This window comes from Xyrauchen texanus, chromosome 6, assembly GCF_025860055.1.
Source record: "Xyrauchen texanus isolate HMW12.3.18 chromosome 6, RBS_HiC_50CHRs, whole genome shotgun sequence".
Taxonomy (NCBI): Eukaryota; Metazoa; Chordata; class Actinopteri; order Cypriniformes; family Catostomidae; genus Xyrauchen; species Xyrauchen texanus.
The window spans coordinates 22,154,284-22,174,132 of NC_068281.1; the positions used below are offsets into that span (position 1 = coordinate 22,154,284).

Below are 19,849 nucleotides of genomic sequence, written 5' to 3' on the forward strand. Positions count from 1 at the left end.
AGTCTTGGTCGACCAAGTTTTGATTGAAAAAAAAAAGCCTCCACAGGAAACCGACGAACAACGGTATTACAGCTGGTTGTACGCTAGGTGGTACTATGGGGTACTTTTCATTAAGCAGGTTCAGGGTTAAGCCTACACTATAAAGCAAGACATCTTGATTTCAAACTTTATTTATTTTTAACTAAAAATTCAAATGAAACTGGAAAAATATTAAGTGCAATTAAATTGTGTAATGTTCAACTTTTGAAAGATGGCTTTACTACAGTTGTGAGGGGCAACATGATCATCTCTCTGGCAAAGAACCTTCTTCATTTGTGCATTCTCTACCGGTTGGGTATTTCGTCCGGGAGAATAAATCATGTGTATGAATAAATTTGCTTTGTTCCCTCCTTCACGTATATATATATATATATCAAACTTTTGAATGGTAGTGTATGTGTGTGTGTGTGTGTGTGTATATATATATATATATATATATATATATATATATATATATATATATATATATATATATATATATATATATATATATAATTTTGGGGTCACTTGCCTGAAAAGTTTCTCATGATCTTAAAAACCTTTTGTTCTGAAGGCATAGGCTTAATGTTTGCAATTGTTGAACATTTAAATTGCAACAGTTTTGTAGACAAAAATATAATTGTGCCAACATATTAATACATTTAATTACAAAAGTAGATATGAACTACTTCAATACTGTATAAAAAGCATCCCAGGGTGATACCTCAAGAAGTTGGTTGAGAAAATGTTAAGAGTATATGTCTGCAAAATCTAGGCAAAGGGTTGTCACTTTGAAGATACTAAAATATAACAGTAACAGAGTTTTAATTTATTTTGTATTTTCTTTAGTCAAAAATAATTCCCATATTTCCATATCTATTATTACATAGTTGTGATGACTTTACTATTATTCTAAATTGTGAAAAGAATGAGTAAGTTAAAGCTAAACTTTTGAACATTAGTGTGCGTATATATATATATATATATATATATATATATATATATATATATATATATATGATGTGTTGTTGTGGAAGTGGTCAGATGAAAATGTCTACCACAGTGTGCCATCACAATGTGGAGAAAGTAGAGAACGAGTCTTTGGAAGCTTGCTTTCAACAAATTATTTTGTTGCAGAGAGGAGAAAGTTTTGAGTTCTGAAACTTACAGTAAGCTTTTATAGTACAATAACCTCTTATGTAAAAAGATCAACCAAAATTGTATTCCTCATGACATGATCCCTTTAAATGGAAAATACGTTTATTTTTCTAACCCTACAGGCAAAAAGTTGTTTTCATCTTTTAACCAAAAATCTTGAAAAACCCTGTTTGATTTCTTTTTATCTTTTGTCATTTTACTTCTCAAGTAAACATATCCTGTTTTAAGAACAATTAGACATTCCTACTCAAAAGCAAGACAGAAATACTAGGTAAAAAAAATATTTTTGCAGAGCAGACATACCAGGGACTGGAGGAATAGGAATTGGAGGGTCCACCTCTTCTGGCAGGATGTTGGGTGGTTTGGAGGGGGGGTTGTCCACCTGATGGCTCAACTCCAAGTTAGGTATGGCCTCCATAAGGCTGGCCTGGGTTTGCTGAAGGATCCTATCCATTTCTTTTTCCACTTCTGTGCCACCAGAGTGAACCATCCTGGTTGTGCCCTCATCCTCCTCTGCTTTGCTTTCTAAAACCTGTGCAGAGCCCCACAGAAGTCTGAAGTTGTTTCACACATCAGAAGCACTCCTTTGTTATATAATTCATGATGACCTTTTTTTTTTACGACTATGACTGAAATGACTGATGGCTTTTATCAAGCAATCAGTTTGTTGCAAACAATTACTAGATTGTAGATTCAATCAAGAGGAAGTTAACTTCCCTGTTGATAATTATAATTACAAATAACCATAAAATGATTGTGTCAGTGCCAATGCACGAATCTTAATTAAATCAAAATTGAAAGGCGCAGTTGAGCCACACCTCTTCAGGCCTGGGCCTGCTTGTGTTGACAGTGATCTCCTCCACTTGCAGTAGAGGTGTGGGTGATCCAGTTGTGCTGATGGCAGTATTTGCCATTGGGGCGTCCTGGCCCTTCAGAGCTGCTCTCTTGTGCAGGGCAGGACTGTTTTCTCTACTGCAGGGGCTGACCTTCGCCACAGTCGGGGAGTCCCTGTTGTGGGTGGGTGTGAGTGGGGGGGTGGGGTGGTGTGTGTTGACAGGAGCTGTTTGAACACGGTGCACAGTGCCAGGAGATGAGGGCGTGGGGTCTGAGCAGCTAATTTTGGCAGGTGATCTAGGTTGTGGGGTGCGGGAATCACAAACATGTTGGCTAGAACGAGACTCCTCCACAAAGGTAAATGAATCAGTATTTACTGCCTTCACAGGGACTGAGTCAGAAGCATGGCTGTGGCTCTCAGTAGCATATCTGCACAAAACAAAGAAAAATAACACATACAAACTTACCCCATGTAAAGATTATTAAAAAAGAATTGAACTTACAACACTTAAAGTCAAGTCAAGTCAAGTGGTTTTTATTGTCGTTCAACCATATACAGTTAGTACAGTACACAGCAAAACGAGACAACGTTCCTCCAGGACCATGGTGCTACATAAAAACATCATAGGACAAACACAGAACCACATGAGACTAAACAGACTAAATAACATTTCTACATAAAGTGCACATGCAAACGCGTGCAAAAAAAGTACGGGACAATACAATAAATTACTAAAAGGAACAGGATAATAGGCACAGTAAGAGACAGTGCAGCGCCGACTAGTACACATTTGTAATCTGAGTAGTGCATAAAGATGACACTTTCTAAAAATGCCAAATGTAAACATAACATACAATGAAATAGTGTTCTATGGACATAGCAGTTATTGAGGTAGCAGCCAGATATAAAATGCTCTTGAAGTGATAGTTCACTCAAAAACATTCATAATTTACTCTCTCTCATGTTCCAAACCCATATGACTTTCTTCTGTGGTACATAAAAATGTTAGGTAGAATCTTAGCTTCAGTCATCATTCACTTTCATTTTATGAAAAAAAAATTCAATTAATGCAATGAAAATTAATGGTAACTGAGTCTAACATCTAAATTTGTGTGTTGCACAGAAGACATTGGGTTTGGAATGACATAAGGTTTAGTAAATGTCAAGAAAGTGTTCATTTTTGAATGAACTATTGCTTTAACAACTAGATCCTTTGGTATTGCTAATGATGCATGAGACAAAAGATTGTTGGTGTTTCACCTTCTCAGTCCACTGAGAGTATCAGTCAGAGCTTTGACTCTCTTCAGCATGCCGTCCATCTTGTGAGGATCATCCTTCAGGAAGCGCACAGCTTCCACCTCCACCCGCAACACTGCATGCATTTTCATCTGCAGGGCTGGGAACTCTCCTGTAGTTCCAGATGCGCAATTGTTACACAATAGAAAGATCTACCAAAAAATTACTCAGATATTGTATAAACATTCAAGATGGCTCTGCAAGCAGAGAAACGTATTTATGTATACCTTTGAGAGCAGCCAAAGCTTCTCCTACTTTACTTAGATTGACTGCCCCTTCCTCCACATCCTTCAGATTGATTGGCCTTTGGCTTGTGGCAGAGGTGGATTCTTGCTTGAGCTTCTCCATATAGTTCTCCAGCTCTCTGCAACATTGTTACGAGAGGACATGTCAGCATGTCCTCAGTATGACATCCATAACTCCAATAGCAAGAATGTAATTATAGAATATACAGTGGGGTCTATTATAAATGTCACTGATCAGCCAAAACACAATGACCACTCACAGGTGAAGGGAATATTGTTGGTCATCTCCTAACAAGGGCACATGTCAAGGTCTGGTTAGATTAGATGGTAAAAGAAACAATCAGTTATCATAGTCAATGTGTTGGATGCAGGAGAAATGGGCAGGTGTACAGACCTGAGCAACTCTGACAAGGGCCAAATTGTTATGGCCAAACAACTGGGTCAAAGCATCTATGAAATGGCAAGGCTTGTGGGGTGCTCCTGGTCACCAGTGGTGAGAACCTACCGACAGTGGTCCGAGGAGGGACAAACCACAAACTTTTGACAGGTTGTTGGGCACCCAAGGCTCTTCAATACGTGAGGGCAATGAAAGCTATCCTGTCTGGTCCGAACCAACAGATGGTCTGTGGCACAAGTCAAAGAATTGTAATGATAGTTACAGTAGGAATGTGTCACAACACACAGTGCATCGTACCCTACTGCATATGGGGCTGCGTAGCGACAGACCGGTCAGAGTACCCATGTCCACCATCGAAAGCGCCTACAATGGGCACGCGAGTGTCGGAACTAGACCTTGGAGCTGTGGAAGTAGATAACATGGTCCGATAAGTCCCGTTTTCTTTTACATCATGTGGACGTGTACTGTACGTGTGCACCATTTACGTGAGGAAGTGATAGTGCAAGGATGCACTGTGGGAAGATGACAAGCTGGTTCAGGGAGTGTGTTGCTCTGGGCAATGTTCTGCTTGGAAACCCTGGGTCTGGCCATTCATGTGGATGTCAATTTGGCACGTGCCACCTACCTAAACATAGTTGCAGAACAGGTACAGTACCCCCCTTCATGATGAAGAGTTCAAGATGTTACCCTGGCCTCCAAATTCCCCATATCTCAATCTGATTGAGCATCTGTGGGATGTGCTGGACCAACAAGTCCGATCCACGGTAGCTCCACCTTGCAACTTACAGGACTTGAAGGATCTGCTGCTAATTTCTTTGTGCCAGATACCACATGACACCTTCAGGGTTTTGTAGAGCCCATGCCTTGGTGGATCTGTGCTGTTTTGGTGGCACGCGGAGGACCAACAACATATTAGGCAGGTGGTCATGTTTTGGCTCAACAGTATATATTATCAGCATAACAATTTGAGTGAAAAGTTGAATTAAAAAGATTACATGAATTTCAGAATTACCTAGTGGTTGGTATGTCAGTCTTTTGGCTTGCACACAGCATGCAATATGTACCCAGTACGATTTGAGAATGTTCTAAACAATGTTCTAAATCTGCTTCAGTGTGAGCAAGAAAGAACATGGTCAATGTCACAAATTTGCTTGTTTTATTAGTGACGTAGGAATAGTGCAGAATTTTATTTCATTGCACAATGTTTCTTTGTTTAAACATTTTCAAAATCCTAATACTGTTTATTTTCAGGTTTAAATTAGATTTTGAATCTCAGATTTTCAATGTGGTCTCAGACTTATGAACCCCACAGTATACTTTATATTTTCAGCATTCAGAGCAAAAAAAAAAAAAAACCTGTTTGACATGCTTTAGGCCTGTTTGTTAACTGACAGTTGACATACAGAGTAGTTTGGCTGTATGAGCAAGCAAAAGATTGCAGCTGGCAACATCAGTCTGCCCTCAGCCAAATACCTACGGAGGATCATAATAACCCTGGCCTTTCTCAGTTTCTCTGACTTGTTTCCTGTTGAAATAGTTCATAACTTTTTTCAGAATTATAGAAGCTGGTCATCATGACTGGGTTTTACCAGCAAATAAATAAATCCTGTAGCAGGGGCAGCCATGCAGGTATCTACATGCTGGTACACATGCTCTGAGATTATAGTTTAGTCCTGTCTCAGTGGGAAATGGCTCCTTTTTCTAAGATTTACTTGAGGGGTGTCCTAAAGGTTTTCCCATGCAGAAAGTCAAGTCATGATTTTTGTTATCAATCTCACTGTGGCACTGTCTATCTTGAGATGGGTACACCATTTTTTCTTGGTTTTTAGTACATGTATGAATTGACAGATCTTAGTCACTGTGACTACTGTACACAAAAATGCTTTTATGTTTTGTGATTGTGACTTAACACCCCTACCTTTTTGAAGTAATCCTACTTATATTTCTCCAGTAGTACAATGAGAATGCATTGTGTACAGTAAATTTCAAACCCAGAGAAACTTTCACAAGCCTTATTCTTCTGAGACAGGTTGGGACAGTAGCTTATTCAATGCGTCATTTTATAAAATCGTACACAACTCCACCCAAGAAAGGCATGATTAGTTTTACTTTAAAACTACAAAATGGGCCTCAGAACAACAGGGTTCCTACAATTTTTGAAAAATATTTTCATAATCTTTCAATATTGTTTGTGATTACTCGGTAAGGATTTAAAAAAATACTGATTAATTATTTAGACCGACATGTGTACCACTTTGACCAATTTTTTTAAATCATTGCTCACTTTTGTTTGCGTTAAACCTGAAAGTTTAAAAAAACGTTAATCTAAAAATGTGCTTTGTGTGGTAACGTCTAAATTAAATGGTTTTATTCAAATTAAAAATATTATTTAACACCACTGAATCAACCTGAATACATTATGTTGCACCACTAAACAATTTTTAAAGGTAAGATCAGGCAGAAAAACCTACATAAGGTAACAATTGCAGGTTTTCAGTTTTTACAATGATGCTCTACTCTACAAAAGAGCAGTATCTAGCCAATGGAAGGTTTTAAGCAGATACAAAAATATATATTCACTACAGAAATGAAAAATGATTTTTAAGCTTTTAATAATTTGTCATTTCCAACACTAATGATGTAAAAATCCCCTTTGTTCACATCTTTTAAAACCCAACACTGATCTTTGTTTATTAAAGCCTGTGTTTTGCATTGACTGGAGACCTGGTATTGTAACTAATTAGCAGAGATCAGGGACAATTTAGCATTGATTAGACATGAGAAGTTAATCAGCATCAAATCTGGCTCATTTGCAGCAGCTAATCATGGTTGCGATTTTCCCATTCAGTCTTTTTCTACAGCTGTCTCACATTCTCGACAGATGAGCAATCTGTTGCGGTACAGTGGCTCAGTGGTTAGCACTGTCACCTCACAGCAAGAAGGTCCTGAGTTTGAGTCCTGGCTCAACGAGGGCCTTTCTGTGTGGAGTTTGCATGTTCTCCCCATGTCTGTGTGGGTTTCCTCCAGGTGCTCTGGTTTCCCCCACAAGTCAAAAAAACATGCAGTGTGAATTGGAGACTCTAACTTGCCCGTATATGTGAGAGTACCCCAGCCACTGGGGGTTGTGTTAGGGAGGGCATCTGGCTTAAAACTTGTGCCAGATCAAATATATGTATCACGAAACGGACCCAGCACCTATGCAGGACAAATGCTAGGAAAGATAGAGAGAAGAGAGAGAGAGTAGTAGCACACTAGTCACAAAAGATGTATGATGGCCTGTTTTCTTACCCGAGCTGAATGAGAACACTCTCCTCCATTCCCAAATATCTGTGCCTTTCTTCATCCACCTGGATTCTTTGTCTATGTACAGGGTCTTCAAGGTGCAAGAGAGTGTCTGAAGCTTTTCCAGAGATCTCCTGCTCTGCCTGTTGCAGCATCTGCCGCATGGCCTCCTGGTTGTGCAGCTGTATATCCAAAGCAAATCTCTTTCAACAAACTTGACATTTGAGCTACTGCATACATTTCACAATAATAATAATATTTTATTTATACAACAAATATCATCTTGCTACCCCATTGGAAGTTTACTGAGGCCCCCTAGTGGGCAGCTGAGAACCACTATAAGAGATGCATTGGACAGATCTTACTCTATTTTCATTTAGAAGTTAATATACTGTATACCTGCATCTGTTTGAGTTGGTGGAGTTGCAGTCTTAGGTCAGAGATGTTTCTCCTGAAGGTGGAGAGGATGGACCATACAGCAGGGTCTCTGGAAGGGGTCTGAACCTGTGTTGAAGGGATGTCTATCAGCATAGCTGGGTTTTTAGATGACGCTACAGCACAGACTCCTGGAGAAAATAACAGTTTTCAAGACATTGCTCAGATAAACATTTAAAACACTGGGTAAATACCATGGAGCTACATATGTGGTAACTGCATTAAATTAAGCATGATGTATAGAAGCAAGAATGGGGTGAAGGGATAAAGTGATGTATTGAAATTATACTAAAATTAAAAAAAATTATTTATGTTGGTCTATTATTTTGCACAGCAGAGTAATTTCAATAACTGATTGTATACTGACCTCCATTATTTATGTTATGAGCAGGAACTCTCTCACTATAGTTAAAAAACCACAACAACAGAAAGTTACATCATCTTTAAGTAATGAGTTAAAAAAATCTTGATACTCTTAAAATATAAAGAACTATAAAGGTCTAAAATCTTCTGGTGGTGATGATATTACCTGGAGGTCTCTTTGACACTTGTATTCGTCCCCTTGAAAAGAGCATTTTGAACAAGTCCAGTAAGACTGGATATCTGCTGCTCCATTGCTTTTATTCTTTCACTGCAAAACACAGTCCACAACACTATATAAATCTACTGGAGAATAAAAGCTACAACAATTAAATAAACACCATAATGATAATGTTTGCAGTCCACCAAGATGGGGATCTAATTATGGGTAACAGCAGGGCAATATTTTGCCTTTCTCTAATCTTCAAGGCACTTAGTACTTAATTATTGGTATATAATTATTTAAATACAGAACCCCTGTCCACCTCTCTGTTACACTTCACTTACTTGTTTTGATTATTTGAACATGATTATTCTGTTTTTCATAAGCCTTCGATTACTTATGCACTGTTTGAGCAAACAACAGCAAAATCATATGAAAGGAAAGTGGTTAAGTATTTACCACTGTTTCCTAAATATATTAAAACCATTGAAACTTAAATATCTATTGATTTCAGTTAGCTGAACCTGCTTGGATTTGCCACTACGGTCTTTGAGATAAGCTGCACAATTGAGTTGGTAACCACAGAATGCTTTCAAGTCTACAATACATCCAAGTCTAAACTGCAAGGCTTTTTTTTTTTCATTTTTGCAACTTTTTTGGAAAGAACATTAGAGAAAGGACATATTCAAACCTGTGTCTCCCACATGAGCACCAAGGCTCAATGTGTCTAGAAAATGTGTGCCAACCACTAGGACACTGCTCTAACAATCTGCATTGAATTTAAAAAGTAATTTTCACTCTTACGCCTGAGGATCTCCAGCTGACACGTGTCCATGAAATGGCCTCTCTCCATGTCCGGTTGGGAGGTCCGCAAAAACAGGAGAGGACATGTTGCTTCTCACCCTGGTCACCACCTCCATGGTTCCGTTACTGTCCTTGCGGAAAGACCTTTTAACAGGTGACCCCCTCTCCACTGCAACTCCCTGTGAGGAAATGTGGGAGTTCTGGCCTGGGTGCATGTCAATCATTCTGACCTCATTGACCCTGTGCGGGGAAGCAGGCAGAGATTTGGAGCCCATGGAGGTGAGCTGACTTTCGCTGTACTTGCGAGATTTCTGTCTGTAGAGGGTGTGCTGCTGGTCCTGACCCTCTGTGTAAGTGCCAGTAGACTTGATAGAAGAGCGATGCTGAATATATGCCACCCCATCCGGGACATCTCCAGTATGGCTGCCATGAGAAGAAGCAATACTGAGCCTGGCCTCAGATGGAGCGTAATGGTCTTCATACAGAGGAACAATTTTGCTGCTCAGATCATCATCCGGTTTTACATCGCGCCGCTCCAGGATGGCACTGGAGCAAGGTGTGATGGAGCGACATGGGGGAACACTGGACAGATGATCCCTAGGTAAGGTAGCACCACCCATCATGGAAACAGAATGACTGTAGGGCATCCTGGATGGAGAGGAGGGCATTGAACGAGGTGTAGGTGGAGACATGGAGCCTTGGATTGTGTGGATGGGACTGTGGGGTCCTGGAAGAGTATGCACTGGGCTTTGGCCTCCTGGTTGCTGTCGACTGCTATAAAGTCTCTCTCTTGTGATCTAGAGATAGACAGAAAAAGCATATGACACTAATGCTGGGCAAAGTATTAAGATTCACTTTATATTTGTGGTGATATTGCTGCTGATATAAAATTAAGTAAAATTGGAATATTGCCATGATTTTAATTTGGCCATAAAGTTTCCTAGGTTATGTTATTAGATTAGTTTCACTATAGTCATCGTGACTTGTGAGTATGGGAGTGTTGAGACAGACGTGTTTTAAAAGAGTTGATAAGTTCTATTATTTTCTGTTTAAGTGACTCAAATCAAAACTGTGATTCAACAATTCCAGACGTTTGCATCATCATAATTTAAGAGAATTGATTTAAAACTCGGATTCAATAACTAATTTGCATAATCACCAATAAATGTTCAATTAAGTCCTTCTGTGGCATTATTCCATATAGTTTACTACAACATTTCGGAATATGTAGGAAAATATTGCTTTTTACTATGTATATTGGTCCATATAACTTAAAACTTAAATATCATTCTGTCTTGTGTTAATTTAGTCCAAAACTGTGTGGAAAAACAAGCCTTCATTATTTTTAACTGGATTATACTGCATTTTAGTTATTGCATTAAACATTTTTAATCTAATTGGCAACAATGACTGTTGTCAAAAAAAAAACCACACTTTAAAGGCATTTCAGAGTAATTATACTGTATATTAAGGTATTGAATATTGCTTAAAAGCTGAAAAATACCAAATATTAATGTTAGCTATATCACCCAGTACTAGATTCCTGTACAAACTATAACACAAGTTTATACAAAGCATGGTTCTGCGACAGTTTTATGGAATACCGAAAACCTCAATTGAATGCTGAAAAAACCTGTTGTGTTTACTGTGGAAAAGCACAGGTTTAAACAACTCAATGAAGCAGAGGTGTAAACAAGTCATTAGATCTGAAAAGGATTGAACCTTTTAATACATATTTGCCATGAAAAAGAAGATTAAAAGATATTTCCAGCATTTAGACCTTCCAAACCTTCCAAGAGAAGGCAGGAAACTAGAAACAGAATTGAGTTGTATTTCTGTGTTGATATGATTTATGTTAAGGAAAGTTAAGAGATCTGTATGAAATATTGAACCTGAGGAAAAGCACAGACAATAGCCCTGCCCAGGCCTGTCTTTGTACAGAGGGTCATGCTTAAGCGTGCAGTAATAAAGCGCACAGACAGTGTGTGTGTGCAGGTGAATTATCCCCCATTCAGAGTAGAACAACACCCTCTGCATTTGCCCAAATACAAAAAATATTCTCCAGACTGGTCTTGTTTTCAGACCAGGTTTTTAGAACATATTCATTTGCATTTGTGCACTTAATCAGGGATGAGGAGTAACTCAGCTAAATGTAGCAATGCTACTAACCTAACTAAATTGTTCAGTAGAGTGACAGAATAGTTTTTCCAGTAAGCATACCCATTTTTCAACAAGTAGTGGTGCAATCTGACAAAACGTTACATCACTTTTTAAATTACGTATTAAAATGATGATTAAAATAAACACACTTGCCTAAACTGTTCTCTTTCTCATATGGTGGGAAGTTTGATTCAATTTAGTGCATTATGTCATTCATATATTTAAGCCCCTGCTCAGAAGTTCATTTTCCACTCTATTTTATAAAGTTGTATTTAGGGAAAATGTATCTGTTTAAATAAATCTATAAGTTTAAAAAAAATTTAAAAACACCTCTAAATGTGTGCTTAAATTATACATTATATCATGCGATATTAATATATTTAAAACAATTGTGCACCTTTAAGAAGATTCAATGTAGCTACTTTTTGTTTGTATTGCAACTACTTTTTCTTTTCTCCAAAAGAGTAGCTTGACTTTTAACTACTTATAATTGTGAGTTGCTTGAAGCTTCAAAAGTAGTGTCCCCGACATTCCACTTAATACAAGAGCACTTGGTAAATTAAATGTACTGAAAACTGTGTCAACTAAATGAATTGAATAAACAAGTTGCTTCTGTAAAAGTTTCTAACAGATAAGTCTTATAGAAGGAATAGACTATAGAAGGCTATAGAAGGAATAGACCAAGTTCTCAAGTGGGATGATACATGCAAAGTCAGGCATGTTTAAACAGGTGCAGCCCTCTTTTGATTATTACATTATATAAGCGCAAAAGGTGTCTTCTTTCAATGAGTAAATAAAGAACTCTATTAAAAAGATTACATTTTCAAAACATTTGAACACATAAATGTGTGTTTGTAGTGTTTTTGGTTGCTATGTAAATGCTTGTGTGACCGTTAGCTCATTAACATGTCAGAAGTGATGTGAAGCACCTGGGAATGCAGGACCAATTCATAAAAGAACCATTGTACACAAGTCTATAAATTATTTGTATAATTATTTGTTCAACTTTCAATACATTTAAAGAACAAATAAACAGCTAATATGGAAGGCCAGTATATCAAGCATGAACATTTTAGCCCTTCAAAACAAGTAAATCGCATCAACAAACGTGTTCGTGCATGCTTGCTTTCGCACACTCTCAGAGGACCTGTTCTACACATCCAATTGTTTTTCTGGTTCCTATCATCTCACTAATCTGACATTTGGTTTATAAGGTTTCACAATACCAAATCATTTGGGAAGAGTGCACTGTTTTAAGGGCTTACTGCTGTGCAAGTTAAATTACTGTAGGGTCACAGGTTGAATCCCTTATGCAGGTCTCACATCCCATAAACACAAACATGACACATGTGCCATCACACTGTGTTGAGATAATATGTTAGTGGCTGGTATAGGCAAGCTAGCTGTGTATACCAGGAAAATGGAAAACATGGAAAGACACTTCAACTTGTAAAATGCACAGCCTCCAGGAGAAAACACAGGATGAAGGCATGGCAATTCTCAAAAAGATTTAGCATGTTAATGTGGGTATGAAATATTGATAGTACATTCGTCTTGACAGACTAAGTCTGCCATTGCTGCTGCTGCAAAGCAAGTACAAAGACTTGCTACTGCTAGAAAATACACATAAATACTGAGTTACCATGTGGACATGGTGCTGCTGCAGCACACATAGGCAAACGCAAGACATGCTGCTGCACAAAGAGACATTACAAACAATCCCCATATAGCAGACCTAGGCAGGTGGAGCTGGGGTGGAAGTAGGTTTCAGAGAAAAACTCTTGCAGCGTGCTGCAAAGAAACCAGCTTATCTGCAAAACTGAGCCATTTAAATGTTAGTCAAAGAGAGAGAAAGAGTTGATTGGCTACCCGATAACAAGTCAGAGGATCAAACAGTTTACAACATGTGAGCTGATTGACTTAACACGTCATAACTGAGCGAGCCAATTGGTTCTTCTTGCACCACATAGAGATGCATAACTGAACTATAGGCATATATGACTAGACTGTGGATTCCAGGATGGTCGACTAGTTAACTAGTAGTCCAACAACCTACTAGTTGATTAGAAAGGTTGACTAGTTTATCTAGATTTATTTACTTTAATAGTTTAGCTGCAGTGTTTTAAAGGGAATGAATAGAGACACACATTTTTGCAGAGGGTTTAAACAGGTTGACTGCGTGTTGTGCCTTAGCATGCTATCAGTAATTGCTAGGCTGTCAGCACACTAAATTCCTCTTCGAAGTTGCTCATCCCATTTAAAGCACTGCCATTATAGCCATCAAAGCACCTATCAAGAATTATTTTTGAACTTCAAATGGCATGATATCAGCAATGTTCCTGTTATTATGCATAATCAGATTTTTGTGAAGACTATGATAGTTTTGTGAAATAAGTTTATAGTTAATTAGCCTATTTATTTGTTGAATATCTGTTATGATATTGAAGGGCAGCGCTTTATGCCCACATTATATAGAGCTAAGAAAAGCATCTAATCATGCCAGTTAGACACAACCCAAAACCATCCTAATTACATAGAGCTCTTTGCACCCTGGTCTAATTCTGTAGAATCACGTTACTATACCTACATTTTGGCAGAAAGATTTTTGTGTCTCATTGTACATATTGTTGCAGTTTCATGGTGAAATAAACACTAGTGGCCTTTTCACACTTTGAACTGAAGATTATCAGTTCATTAATACTCACTTTTCACCCTGTTAAGACATCTAAACACTTGTTCAAGTGTATGATTGTTAGTGTGACAGGTTGAGTGTTTCTAAGTTGTTTTTGACTCTTAGCTCAGAAGTAGTTTCTTAATGGGAAGATACACCTACTGGCATTGAGCCACGGCGCGACATTGAGCACACCTGTGTGGCTCAATTAAGGAGGTTCGTTGGGTCCCGGTGGCTTTATAAAGAGTTGGTTTAAATGCATTGTTGTCATTCTTCTCCGTGCTGCGTGTAACAGAGGGCTATATGGTGATAGTTCCTGTGGCTATTCCCTGGTGAGTCGTTTGACTTATTGCTCTTTTTCAGTTGTAGATTATAGTCTAAATATGTGTTGTCATTAGAGAGGTGTGTGTGCGTGAAGTGGCGAGCGCAGGTTGCATAAAGCGCACTGTAATCTATCTTTCACCTATGAGGTAAGACAATTTATTGGGGTTTTCTCATATTCTATGAGGGGGGGGAAATATTGTGAAATTGATGCACTATTTGTGCTGTTATTTTATTATTGTAGGTGTGGTCCAGAGCGCTAGCTGCTGTTTTCTTCATAAGCTTTATACTCATTGGTGTTGCGTTTTGTCCTGTTTGCACGGCTGGCTGCAGTGAGTGGACGTTTGCGGTTTCGAACTGTTGCAGTGATCGAGCTCTTTCACGGCTTCTGCTCTAATCGGTCTGTATGAAGGTTGTTGAATTATTGGACCTGCGTGTTTTATATGGACTATTAAAGTACACTAAACATGCGAGTAGTTTGGTCCGTAAAAGCAGCCTGAAAGATCTTAAATATTATTAATTGTGATGTTAAATATCATGTCTGTTCTGATGTTTATGTAATCTTTTCTTTTTTATTTGGTATTAAAATTGTTTGCCATGGTATGTCCGCATGTGATTTATCTGACCTGTGATATTGAGGCTTAGCAAGAGGAGTGTTTGTTTTCTTTTGATCGTGCTTTATTTTTCACTGGCAATAACTTTTTGTTCACTGATTGTGTGGTTTGTCTATTCGGCTAAAGTGGATTAATTACGGTCTTTTATCAACTGTGGGTATTTAATTGGTAAACTGTATATGAGATCTATTTTTAGGACGTTTAATGTTGTAAAATGAGTGTTTCCTGTGCAAAATAAACTTTGTAAACTTTTGGAAGTCACGTCTCTGTCTTTGACGCCCTCCGAACCAGCAGGGTCCTTCCTATTTTTGTAATCCTTTTGGGTTTGATTCTTTTTGGGGTATTTTGTGTTTTGTTTTATACTTTCCTGGGTGGAGCAGTAACCCAGGTGGTGTAGTTGGTTTTGTTTTATATTTAGCCCAAGGTTACATTAGGTTATACATTATAATGTTTGCATTAGTCCAAAAGTGTCGAAGAGGCACCAAAAAAATGACACGGTTCCTTCAGCAATTTCAGTATTTTTGAATATAATTTGCAGTAGTTCTGCCTTGGAACTGCCACAACATACTGCCATGTTGAGATCAAATGACCAGCTGAATATTGGCCAAGTCTCTATACTCCCCCGTCATTGGACACTTTGACTCGCTGAATAAATGATATTATGGATGACAGTAAATGGCACATTTCTACAATTATATTGATAACTAGAACTTTTGATCTTGTGACGCTGAATCTATACCACAAGGTGACAAACTACATTACTACTGAGTGCACATTTAAGATTGACTAAGGTCAACAAACCACTGACAAGTCAATTTAAAAATATTGCAGTTTTTTACTTTCCTAAGTTCAACCCATTACGTTCAACAAACATTGCTTAAGATGTTTAAATTCTTTAAACTAACATTCTGGAATCAGAATGACCGCTCCAACCCACCCATACAGCAGTTTTCCACACTAGGGCTGGTTAAATAGGCAGCAGAAGCCCCACTAAATAGCAGGCTGCTTGCAGTGTGGGTGGTGTTGTGGTGCAAACAGGAGCGGTTTCCTTCAGCAGTCTCATGAAAGCAGATAGCTTCAAGGTCAGAGGCTACTTCCTTTACTCCAGATAGTGTCTGGAGCTCTGCTAGTCTCATGACTTGATCTCAGTTCTTCTCTACACCCAACTAAATTTCATCCCTGGCTTTGAATTATGCTCTTAACAATCCATTATGGTTTGCTGGACTAGAAACAGTGATAAGATAGCTGGAGACAAAGCAGTCTTCTCCAGAAATGCTTACAAATTATAGCAAATTGCACCAAACATTGTAGCCTTCTGGCTGAACATTTTTATATAAATGATCACATTGTAATTGATTTATACTACATTACCTTTACATTTAGCAGACGCTTTTATCCAAAGCGACTTACAGTGCAATTATTACAGGGACAATCCCCCTTGAACAACCTGGAGTTAAGTGCCTTGCTCAAGGACACAATGGTGGTGGCCATGGGGTTAGAACCAGGGACCATCTGATTAACAGCCCTGTGCTTTAGCCACTACGCCACCACCACCATACTGTATGTTCTTTGCATGCATTTAAAAGCTACCATGTGCCATATTTTAGATCCAGTAGCTTATCACGGTATTTAATAAGAGGGACCATTTCCCCATAATTGAACATTCTGACATGATTTACTCGCCTTTTAATTTGTTCCAAACCTGTTTCAGATTCTTCTGTGGAACACACAAGGAGATTTTAGGCAGAATGTTAGGGACCGACAGCCTCCATTCACTTTCATTGTATTAAAAAAACACAGCAGTTTTAACATCCTTCAAATTGTGTCCTCTTGTGTTCCATTGCCGAAATAAAGTTTCTTTTGAATTTGAATTTTAGTGTAAAATCCTAATGTATATGGTTGTAGGGTCAATATCTTACACACACACACACGTTGTGTTTCCATGTTTTATGGGAACTTTCCATAGACATAATGGTTTTTATACTGTACAAACTTTATATTCTATCCCCTACCCCTAAACCTAACCCTCACAGAAAACTTTCTGCATTTTTACCTTTTCAAAAAACATAATTTAGTATGATTTATAAGCTGTTTTCCTCATGGGGACCGACAAAATGTCCCCACAAGGTCAAAAATTTCGGGTTTTACTATCCTTATGGGGACATTTGGTCCCCACAAAGTGATAAATACACGCTCACACACACACACACACACACACACGCACACGTAGTGTTTCCATGTTTTATGGGGACTTTCCATAGACATAATGGTTTTTATACTGTACAAACTTTATATTCTATCCCCTAAACCTAACCCTAACACTCACAGAAAAATTTCTGAATTTTTACATTTTCAAAAAACATAATTTAGTATGATTTATAAGCTGTTTTCCTCATGGGGAACGACAAAATGTCCCCACAAGGGCAAAAATTTCTGGTTTTACGATCCTTATGGGGACATTTGGTCCCCACAAAGTGATAAATACACACGCACACACACACACAACACTTTGGGGATTCATAGCAAGCATTTCCTTAAGAAGTTTCTGCAGATGGGTTTGAATAGAATGCAAGATGTATGGAGCATGGGTTTAATAAAATTCATTATCCAAATCCAGATGCCATTTGTTAAATAATTAAGGAATTGTTCTTGTTTGCATTATTTAATTTATTTGTATTCATAGGTTCATTAGTCTATAGAGACAATGGCATCATTCTGCAATATCTACATTCCTGACAGAGAAATCACAACAATGTACTGTAGCCATCTATGCAGCAAAAACGACTGCACTGTGCCATTAAGCCAAAAAACTAAACATAAAATCAACTGCAGAGGTAAGCAAATGAGAAGCTTTGCTGAAGGTTAACACAAATCATTATAATTGTAGCAGTGTCTATCCTGACAGGTGTGGTGAAACATCCAATCAGTGGGCCCCCACGCAACATGAATGGGTGTGGCAAGTGTTCACTTTAAATTCTATGCTCCCAAGAACAGATGAAGAACCTTAACCTTAACATCCTTGCCTGTAAACACCAGCTACATACATTGTTAATAGAAGCACTTTTTTTTTGACGAAAAGAGGTTTTTTGACACACACAAAGAGAAATTACAGCACATATCCTTTACTCACCCTAATATCTCCATTCTTTGCTCTTGCGTTGTGACTGAAGGCCTGGGCTGGATCTTTGTGATACACCTTCAGGCAAGATTGTGGTGTGATGTTCCTGTTAAGAAAACAAGAAATGGATCTTACATTGTGCCAGCTGGATTGAAGGAGGTTAAACAATTTGACGACTATATCTCAACTTTGAGGCTTTTTCAAACCCTAGTTAGATTATATCTAAGATACTGTATACTGTAGACATTTATTTGGGAAAGAATGCAAAGTGTGGTTGTGTTCATAGAGCATAAAAAAAATAAAAATCCAAGTTCACTGCCTCAAACTTCGACAGAAGAGTTAGAAGCATGTCAACAAAAGCTCCTGTCTTGTAATTCTAAAGCATGTTCAGAAACCAAACCCAGTCTGAGCAAAATAACACACACACACATACAGAAAGAGATGGATCACACTGTCTTGCCATTGCCAGCGCTGAATAGGGTGTGGAAAAGGGAGTCAACAAACAGGCTGTGCGTACTCATAAACAAACACTCCCTACAATTTTCTGCAGAAAAAAGTTAAAAAGTAAAAAAAAAGCAAAAGTAAGCTAACCGCACTGAATCAACTGCACATGAAAGGGTTGTCTATATCATAAACTGTATGCTCCATATGTTGCATGAAACATATGCTTGGGATATTATGCTTGGGATGTTTTTATAAGGTCAACCGTATTTAATTAGCATATTCTGGGCACTCAAGAATGTGATCTGCAATTTATCATGAATCCTTAATGCATGTTTCTTGTCTAGTTGAGGGCCTGCTTTACATTGCACTGCAAATGCACTGTGACAAACAGGCCAAGCACCCTTGCCGCTAAATCATATAATGACAAGAGATTGTATTGTGCAAGACTGCTGAAAAACACACCTGACGTCAGTCAACTCATAATACATATTCCTCATGTCATCTTTGATGTATATGGACACACTTGGAGACTCCAGGGTCTTCATGTTGAGGTGCTGGGGGAAGGCACTGATAAACAGGGCCCTGATGGTGTCTGCACTCGTAACCTTGTTGGGCATTCGGATCTGTTTTGTCTCTTCTCCATATTGCAGGTAAAGTACACCTAAGAAAAACAAAATTTTAGTTCACTGCTAGCATAATATGTTCTCAGATCTTCATTTATTTTGTTTGATTTATTATTATTGTCCCATTTTCCCTCTCTAGTGTAACTGCATTTATCCATTTGTTGCTTTAATTGTCTTTGTTAAGAAATGATTTTCTTTTTCCTTTATCACTTTTGTTGAACCCATGTTATGTAACATACTGTACATGTAAATTAATTAATAATTAATTTTAATATATATTTTTACATGAAAACAATACAAAAATGATTATCAAGAATATGATTTTTGCCCTGATATCAAAGGTCTTACTAGAAAATAGAAATTATGACCTAACGTGAATTTTCTTGATAAAAATGTATGATCATGCCTGGTAACATGTGCATGTAAAATGGCTAGAAATAGCATAATAATTTACACAAGGTTTATTTCTATTTCTTCTGCTCCAAACTTCAAACTTACTTCTCTGTCTGCCCGTATGAATGTAACACATCACAAGAAAGTGTTTCACCGCTATTCAAATGCACTTTGGATCGCATCATTTATATGTATAAATATTTTCCATCTGAAAGGATTAAATGAAACAAATGACAATAAAATGCTAAGTAATCTCTTCAGTAATCAAAATACTTTTTGAATGTAACTGTATTCTAATTACCAATGATTTAAATTTGAACTGTAGTGGAATAAAGTTTTTGTAATTTAAATACATATTCCCGTTACATGTATTCCGTTACTCCCCAACCCTGCCTGTAGCTGCTTCCAGAGGTGCCAGGAGAAGAGGGACACAGAGCCGATACACTCATTCTAATTGGTAAATAGTAAGTGTGTTCATTTGTGCTAAGATGTGCATTTGTTCCAAAAGGAAT

The 19,849-nt window shown here is 37.9% G+C and overlaps 1 protein-coding gene across 3 annotated transcripts in view; it reads right to left on the minus strand.

Annotated features, from left to right (window-relative positions):
- LOC127644774 (sickle tail protein homolog) overlaps positions 1-19,849 on the minus strand; it is a 36,764-nt gene that overhangs the window by 8,171 nt on the left and 8,744 nt on the right. For all 3 annotated transcript variants that reach the window (XM_052128151.1, XM_052128149.1, XM_052128150.1), the window contains exons 3-13: positions 18,784-18,982; positions 17,890-17,983; positions 8,994-9,790; positions 8,196-8,297; positions 8,034-8,068; positions 7,631-7,797; positions 7,238-7,413; positions 3,535-3,671; positions 3,272-3,419; positions 1,995-2,439; positions 1,480-1,708 (exon numbers count right to left, since the gene is read on the minus strand). In XM_052128151.1, the coding sequence (XP_051984111.1) occupies positions 1,480-1,708; positions 1,995-2,439; positions 3,272-3,419; positions 3,535-3,671; positions 7,238-7,413; positions 7,631-7,797; positions 8,034-8,068; positions 8,196-8,297; positions 8,994-9,790; positions 17,890-17,983; positions 18,784-18,982 (2,529 nt within the window). The remainder of the gene's footprint in view (positions 1-1,479; positions 1,709-1,994; positions 2,440-3,271; positions 3,420-3,534; positions 3,672-7,237; positions 7,414-7,630; positions 7,798-8,033; positions 8,069-8,195; positions 8,298-8,993; positions 9,791-17,889; positions 17,984-18,783; positions 18,983-19,849) is intronic.